Source organism: Pipistrellus kuhlii, unplaced genomic scaffold (assembly GCF_014108245.1).
Source record: "Pipistrellus kuhlii isolate mPipKuh1 unplaced genomic scaffold, mPipKuh1.p scaffold_m20_p_9, whole genome shotgun sequence".
Taxonomy (NCBI): Eukaryota; Metazoa; Chordata; class Mammalia; order Chiroptera; family Vespertilionidae; genus Pipistrellus; species Pipistrellus kuhlii.
The window spans coordinates 60024039-60032551 of NW_023425595.1; the positions used below are offsets into that span (position 1 = coordinate 60024039).

At 46.6% G+C, this 8513-nt stretch overlaps 1 protein-coding gene across 2 annotated transcripts; it reads left to right on the plus strand.

Annotated features, from left to right (window-relative positions):
- The first annotated feature begins 422 nt into the window (after positions 1-422).
- On the plus strand, positions 423-4392 carry CUNH11orf87 (chromosome unknown C11orf87 homolog). Of its 2 annotated transcripts, none has more exons than XM_036427748.2 (2): positions 423-587; positions 1708-4392. In XM_036427748.2, the coding sequence occupies exon 2, from the start codon at positions 1973-1975 to the stop codon at positions 2585-2587; it is 615 nt and encodes a 204-aa protein (XP_036283641.1). In that variant the 5' UTR covers positions 423-587; positions 1708-1972; the 3' UTR covers positions 2588-4392. The 2 variants fall into 2 exon arrangements, with proteins under 2 accessions (XP_036283641.1, XP_045433774.1); XM_045577818.1 differs by lacking the exon at positions 423-587 and adding an exon at positions 654-874.
- Positions 4393-8513: the final 4121 nt, after the last annotated feature.

Here is an 8513-nt window from a genome sequence, read left to right on the forward strand (position 1 = left end):
AGTTTGTTTTCCAGGTTCCGGCCCTCTCATCTCTCCCAAATACACAGTTTCTGTTCCGAACCAGGCAAGACTGGGGAGAAGGGTCGTCCTCAGCAGCTGAGGGAGAACACTGTGAGGTGGCCCTTGAGGAGAGATGACGCCTAGAGTATAAAAATGTGCTCCTGGGACCAAGTGGGAAAGGGGTGCGGGTGAGGAATCAGGCAGCCAGGCAACTGAAGCTTCAGCCCTTCGTAGGCACAGGACTGCGGAAGGGAGTCGCTCACAGGGTGGGTAGGGGTGCTCCTTGTAGCCCCTGCGCAGGTTGGAACTGGGAGCATGTGCTGCAGAAGCTTGCTCTGCCGGGAGGAGGTGTTGGGGTATGAGGGCTGGGTGGGGGCCTGAGGGGTGGCTTGGAGCCCTGGAGGTGGCTGCCTGACGTCACCGGCCTCTCTGGCAATAGGCTGCGAGCTCAGCTCCCGAAAAGGCAGCAGCAGTACGGGCGGGCGGCAGCGCGCCTCGGTGTCTGGCCCCTTCACTCCGTGCCTTCTGCAGCCGCCACTGCAGCCGCGCGGCGGGGCTCCCTCCCTCCAGCCAGCCTGCAGCCCCAGGTGAGAGACTCGCTGCGGCTAAAGGTTCCCGGCGACCGGCGGCAGGGCGGGCGGGCGGTCAGGCGAGAGTGGGCAGGACAGACTCGGCGGCCGGAGCCGCACCCCTGGCCGCAGCCCCGGCCCCCGGCCCCGCCGGCCCGGCCGCGCGCCGCCTCGCTGCTCCGCAGTGCAACAGTTTGCAGCCGCCTCCGGAGAGCAGCGAGGGCTCTGTGCTCGCTGCGGGTCGGCCTGGCGCTGCTCCCCGGGAGGATTCTCCGCACCCTGGGTCCGGGAAGGCCGGAGAGAAGGTCGGTCCCCTAAACTTTGCAGGCGGGAAGCCTCCGCCTTCCATTGCTAGCCCCCCTAAAAAGAAGCAGGATACTGGCAAGTGTGTGTATGTGTGTGGGGGGCAGGGGGTGGAGGGGCGCATGAAGATGGGGAGGAGGGGGCGTTTGCTGGGATGTGCTTCATCTGGTTTTTTTTTTTTTTTTTTTTTTTTTTTTTGTGGGAGGAGATAGCAGGGAAGAAGGCTAGGGAAAGAATGGAGTGCCGTCCTGCGCTTCAGCCGCGGCCCTGGCCAGAGGCGGAGTGGGATGAGGTTGCCCGCGGTCCCCCTTTTGGGTACAGGACCCAAGGGGTCTGACGCCGGCCGCCTGGACAGGGAGAGTCGGAGGTGGAGGGACGGGAAGGGAGAACTGCATCCCGGGGCCCGCTCGGCGGCGCCCGGGTGGGTGCTGGGAAGGGTGGGATCCTGGCGAAGACCAGCACGGAGCGAGCGGGGCGCAGGAGAGAGGAGAGGCATGGATCTGGAAACAGGGACCGACTGCGTTCCGAGGCGGCTGCGTGCCTGTTGTCATTAGAAAGTTGTGAAGGGCGAGGAGAGTCTGCCTCCTCTGCTGAGTAATTCTCCTCTCCGGGGTGCGGACGCGGACCCCTTCCTTCCCTGACTGCGGAGCGAGCCCGGGGCTGGCGGCTCCGGAGCGGAGCGCGGCCTGGGGAGGGCGGGCGGGGGTCTTCCTGCTGCGGCGGTGCAGACGGGCAGGTCCGCGGAGGCAGCGCGCCCAGAGGGCTTTGCAGTGGGTCCTTGCCCGCAACCCCCTGGGCCACGACCGCATCCTAACCCAGCCTGTTCTCTTTGCAGCCCGGTGCCTTGGCAAAGGAAAAAAAGGGCGCTTGGACACGCGTTCCAGGCAGGTCCGGAGAGGCTTTCCGGGCGCCCTCGCTCTCTCTCCTGACGTCTCCCTTGCCCGCAGTGACTCCCTCAGCCCTCTGCTCCTGCGCATCCACTCCCACCCCAGGGAGCCGTTTCGGTTGGCGTGGGCTCCGTCCTCCCTCGGCCGGCCGGTGGGAACGGTGAGCCCTAGAGAAGAAGTCTGGTAGGCAGGGCCCCTCCCAGCCCAGCGCCCATGAGTGCCAGGGCGCCCAAGGAGCTGAGGCTGGCGCTGCCGCCTTGTCTCCTCAACCGGACCTTTGCGGCCCCCAACGCCAGTGGCAGCGGCAACGCGAGCGCCCGTGGCGGCCAGGGCGCAGGCGGCGGCGGCACCTGCATTACGCAGGTGGGACAGCAGCTCTTCCAGTCCTTCTCCTCCACGCTGGTGCTGATTGTCCTGGTCACCCTCATCTTCTGCCTCATCGTGCTGTCCCTCTCCACCTTCCACATCCACAAGCGGAGGATGAAGAAGCGGAAGATGCAGAGGGCTCAGGAGGAGTACGAGCGCGATCACTGCAGCGGCAACCGCGGGGCCAGGGAACCCCCGGCCAGTGGCCAGGCCCCAACCCAAGTCAAAGAAACCCGGCTGGAGAGGCAGCCTCGGGACTCCGCCTTCTGCGACCCCTCCAAAGCCTCTTCCTCCACTTCCTCCTCCATCACCTCCTCCTCCTCGTCCCCAGGCCTCCCAAGCCAGGGTCCCTGTGCTCCTCCGCCTCCGCCCCCCGCCCCCAGTCCGCAAGGAGCACATGCCACCTCCTCCTGTTTGGACACAGCTGGCGGGGCCCTTTTGCAAACGGTGGTACTGTCCTGATTGTCTAGCCCCCTCTCCTCCTCCTTCCTTGTTTCCAGCATCTTTGCAGTCCTCGCTTTCCCCCCTCGGTCCTCCCTCTCACTTTTCTCTGACCTCTCTTTCCTGTTTCTTCTTTCCTTATGTGCCCTCCCCTTCCTGTCTCTCCTCCGCCGAGGCACTGTGCGGTATTTGTAAATATTGGGTAAGGAAAGTCTCGGAAGAAGAAATAACGCTGATAATGACACTTTATTATTAATATTTATAGTGATTATTATAATACCAATAACACAATCCAAGCGCATGACAAATCACGTAATTTCTTATTGTCAATGAAGGACGCGTCTTCCCTCTCCACCCTGCGCCCCCCACCATAAGGAGGAGAAACCGCACAAGCTACCAAATATATAACAGGTATTAACCCTGGAGCAAGGAGTGGAGGGGCCCGGTGTGTTGTACATAGCTGTCAGGTTAAGGTTCCCTTACCCTCTGCCACCCCAAGTTTTCACTTTCCCGTCAGCTTCCCTCCCTTCCTCATTCCCCCCCTCAGCCAGGCTCAGGCAATAGTATATGATGAAGAAAACGTCTACATTAAGCACCAGGACTACCAGAGGCCGCAGAGACAGTCCCAGAAAGAAACGTTTATTTATGACAGGTACTGCTCTCCAGTCATTCCTCTTCTCACTCCTTAGGTAACCATTCCCTTTTCCAGGACCAGGCATTTAAGTTTACTTTTAGATATGCCCCTTGCTGACAGAGCATATTAAAAATCTTTAAGTTAATTTTAAAAAATCTACTGCTTTTGCTCCCTGCCCCACCTCCACCTGCACACCTTTGACTTGTGGCATTTTCAGGATTCACACAGGACTCGGGAGCTGTCCAGCCAGTTCTGGTGCTGAAATAGTCTCACAGAACTGGTTACTTTTTTTTTTGGTTGCGCAGGCGAAGGAGGGGCTTTTTGGAAAGTGACTGTTCTGGGTTTGTTTTTTTGTTGTTGGTGGTTTCTTTCTCCTTTTTCTACAATCTAGTTTGTGTGTACTATCTGTTTTCTTAATACTTAATATTGTATAAGTTACCTTTTTTGTAAAAAAAAAAAAAAAAAGTATTAGGTGATGTTCAGTACTGAAAGTGAAGTATCTAACCAACCAACCAAAATGTTTCCGTTTAATTTTTAGGACAAGTATACTTTTGTTATACATTTGTTACATCAGTACGAAATACAGAAGCAAACTATAGTTCTGTTCTACATCCTCCAAACTATATATTCTTGTTCTTAATTTCCAGCTGTCAGTATAATGGTTATCACTGGATGAGATATTCAGTGGTGCAGGTCTGGCTTCTGCTGTTTCCAGAAGTGTTCTTTTGTATCTTCCTCTGTAGTAGACTGTTATATAAATATAACACATATGTTTTCCTTTCACAAATAACAGAAACAACCACAATAGAAAACAAATAATGGATGTGCAGGAATGCCATCTATTAAAACATGGCTAATATTTAAACAGTACCTGTAGTCCTCCCTGCATGCAATTACCACCTGGAGGCAGTAGTGTGTATGCTTGCTTGTACTGTATGTGTTTGGAGGTGAGACTGGTGGGGATGTTGGGCAATTTGGATGACAGGACATGCAAATTTCAAGAGAAGTTAAACCCAGTAACTACTTATAGGATAAAAATATTTGTATTGGAGTAGCTTGCTTACTTAGAAATCTGTGCTTGCATCTGAAATGTGGCAAAGGAAGTGTTCTCTTTCTCTTTATGAGTCTGGCTTACCTAACTTCAGTGAGTATACAAAGAAAGGTTGGGAAAAAAAGGAAAGTGAGAGAAAAAGATTAATTGTTGTTGAAAGTTTTTGTTTTTGTTTTTGTTCTCTCTCCTGATGCAGGAGAAGGCAATCTATGCTAGTAATGGAGCCTACCCATGGTTAGTTACAACTACCGTATTTTCCGGCGTATAAGAGGACCCCCCTAATTTTACAGTTAAAACATAGGTTTGGGCCTATATTCGCTGTATAAGACTACCCCCCACTTCCGAGGCAACACCAGTTCTTTTTTTAATAGACCGCCTCTCTGACTCTGGCCCATCTGAGCAGGCTTTTTTTTGTTTCAAAAGTCATCTTATATGCAGGAAAATACAGTATGTTTCTCCTGTGCTGATGATGGTGAGAGCAGAGCATATTGCAATCTTAATTATATTCAGTGACATCCCTTCTTGGGAACCAATTCTTGACAGCTATTCAAACATTTGGAAAATGTATGAGTGAGGATGATATACAAAAAGCTCAAAAGAGTCCTTACTAACCTACAGGGTGTTAAGCACCAGTACCCCTAAGTGCATCCCTCTCCCAAGTAATTAGTAGTTCTAGATTCTTTGTCCTGGTTCCAAGCATATGTGCTTTTTCCCAGAGAAAAACATTACCTCTGAGGTTAAGTCGCCCAAACTCAGTCTGCATCTTTTATAAACAATAATTAAATAAGCTTAGTTTTAAGCACCCATCAGATATTCACTCAAGTCCTTTCCTGAAGCACAGAGGATCATCATTTAAACATGCTATGTGTTAATATTAGGGAGATCAGGTACATAATCTTTGGGTACAATTTATTAAACAATGAACCAGATTCTCTCCAGTGCCTTAGTCACTTCCTAGTAATAGGTAAAAGAGTGCATTAACTCCCTCAGGCCACCAGGAAACACTTTACTGCATCAGAGTTATATGTTGTACATCAGAAGGACTAAGGCACTGTGAAAAAGGAAGTCCATTAATATTTGTAGTTCACCCTCATCTGGCTGTAGCTCTTTAATAACTTATTACAGAATGACTTTTTGGATTTGAAATTTGAATAGAATCAAGGACTCAGAAGGGAGCTTCCTTATTTCCATTGACTCCATTAAGTGCATGAGTATTACTTTCTACCCCTTATTTGGTGCACTCTGTATAGTGAATAATTTCCCATTTTATTAAAAGCAATAAGATGTTCTGTTGTGAGCAATGCTGGATGATGATCCCATTTCCTTGGTGCTGAAGCCACTCCTACATTCTTGCCTTATGAATCATAGTACATTCAAGGCATGCAATAATAATCCCCTTCCAAGGAGCAGTCTGTACACTCCAAGGGTAATTATGAAATTGTCCTGTGTAATTTACCTCCAAAGGAATTAGAGGAAAGAGAAGAAATGATAGTATTATGAATATTGTTTTTAAAAAATACCTTGCTATCTCTAAACATGGGCACACATCCATAACATACTCTTATTGGGCATCTTTAAATATGGGTGCCTTTTCCCATTAATTGACTCTGGTTTAATATGTTTAATACTGCTGTGTGTGAAGATGATGTGGTTTGTGAGTCAAATTTCAAGCTGAGTTTAATATTCTCAGAACCCTAAGCTCCCAGCAAAATCACTTGAGACTCTTTATGAGAGAATTACCTGAAGCCTAGTAATGCCAGTCCCACCAAATTATTGCAATAGGCACATATCCAAGCAATTTGCACAGATCCTGTTTAAAGTATTGCTTCTTATAAGAGCTCAGTTGACAGTCCAAGGAGTTTGGGATGCTATCAACAGAGCATTTTGGATTTCATTAATATAAGACAATCTGGAAATAGCTAAATTTATTTTAAAGATTTTATTCACTGATGTCCCGTCAAACTAATTGCTTCAAATCCCTGTGGCTATAGCTCAACTTCTGCACTTGCTATTCTGTATTAATAAGGTGGCATGCTTGATTCTTATTGTTTTTAAAAATGAAAAAAAATGGAGAGAGAGAAAGCATTATGTCAACTGTATGGGACTCTGAATCTTAAAGATGTAGATGGATATAATCTTCTTTAGAATTTATATACACCCATATATATGTATTTCTATATGCATACATTTTGTACAAATTTACAACGGACTTTTTGTATTCTCTTTCCTGCCATTACAAGAATGAGATGGAAACCAAAAAGTTGTTCCATCCTCTTATCCAGAGAGGATACTGAGAAGCCAGGTATATGCATGTATTTATTTCTCTGGGGTCAAATCTGAATACCTTTCTCTTTATTTAATGAAAGGGAAGAATTCTAGTTGGCTCAGGAAATTGGTAATTAGATAAGCTTCCTTTTATAGGTAGTGACTAAAATTAGCAATGATAATGAACCTGTGACCATATCTACGTGGTCTGAATATCTAGGTGGAAAGCAAAAAACACCTAGGAGAGGTTTAGGACCACCTAGACCACAAGCCTGGATTGTTGCTCGATTTTCTACTTTTAATCTATATGTTGTGTGGAAATAAAATATATCTGCATAGCTAAAGGTGAAGTAAAAATACGTCCATTATATGTTTAGTTTGATAAGTAGTTTTTGGAAAATATGGATAAATTAGCTTTAAAAAACTTTGGCATCTGACTTTTCCACCATTTCTATTTATATCAATTGAATTAATTAGGTGATGTTTAAAATTCTATTTTTTCTTTCATTGTGCAGACACATGCTTTAAATCCTTTTCTGTGTGTAACAGTTGAGCATTTACTAGCTGATATGATGTGGAACCTGTAGGTTAAATTAGAACCAGAAACCTGCATCTGATCTGGTCAGGTCCACTTTGAATCAGAATCTGAAAAGCCACTTATCTGGGCCAGCCTCTGTTTAAACTAATAATTGTGGCTTATAGATATTTTGTTCACATGAATTGATTTATTTATAGAGGGGTATTTAATCATTGGATTGAATAATAATTTATCCTGATTCTGGTTTTTTTGTTTATTTGATAACATCTGAGAAATAACTTTGATGGCTTAACATCAATACTTATTAATGTCACCAACCCAATAATACAATTGGTGCCATGTAGGAATGCTTAGCTAAGAATAAGAATTTAATTAACTTTAATCGGGGACAATGTCTTATGAAGTGGTTCTATGTGAGGCAGAGACTTGTGACTTAATTGGGTTGTTTTTATAGAGAGATTAACAATAGTGATGACAACAAGAACAACAGCAGAAAAACTGATTTTTGAACTCGAATATATCTAAGAAACAACAATAAAACAGATATTAGAATTCATGGAAAATTTGTTTTGCTTTTCTATCAATAAAAAGTTTTCTTGTTAAATGGCTTTTTGGACACTTTCCTTATTAACTTAACGTATAATATAGCAGGATTACAAAAGTACTCACTATATTACCCTCAGATGCTCAAAGGAATTAGTTTTTATTTTTTAAAATTCTATCACTCATCTGACCTTCTTCACAAACCAGTTGCATCTGAGAAACAGGCAGTGTCTAACTTTTGGTATAACCCGAAACACTGAGTGTAGTAGAATTTAGCAATCCTTTTAGGCAGATGCTCAGGCTCTTTAGGTCACATGTGTCAAACACATGGCCCTCGGGCCAAATCCGTCCCGCCAGGCCTTGCAATGTGGCCCGCACCGCGCTGTCATCACTGCACTCCGCTGCGTTTCCATCACAATGTCAGTTTATGACTGTTCAGTAAACCATTCGGCCCACGATTTAGGCTGGATTTTAGATTTTGGCCCCTTCTCTGATTGAGTTCGACACCCCTACTTTAGGTTGTATCTTTAGTCTCCCAGATTTCCTCTCTCCCTGACTGCACTTCTCTAATATACTAGTAACCAGCTGTATAGGGAAAAGGTATAGTTGACATGATTTTGTGGCAGTTAGGGGAAAAGAGGAGGTCTCAGATTCATATATATTCTGGATTTTAGCTGAACCCTGCTGAAAAGCAGCAGATTGGAACTGCTCCATAGTTGGTCTATCCAGCTTTTGTGTTGACATTCATTGCTGCAGTCTTGGACCCCTGACCTTTGTCCTGGTCTAAAAGTCATCATCTTTAACCCCCACCCCACTCCCACACTCCATTGACCTCTCCCAGCCCAGGCCTTCATCCTCCTATTGTCTGTGTCCATTGGTTATGCTTATATGCATACAAAGGGGGACAACACATGTA

Bases quoted from the DNA above. Each gene is read 5' to 3' on its own strand.
- CUNH11orf87 (XM_036427748.2), top strand. From the start codon at position 1,973: ATGAGTGCCAGGGCGCCCAAGGAGCTGAGGCTGGCGCTGCCGCCTTGT.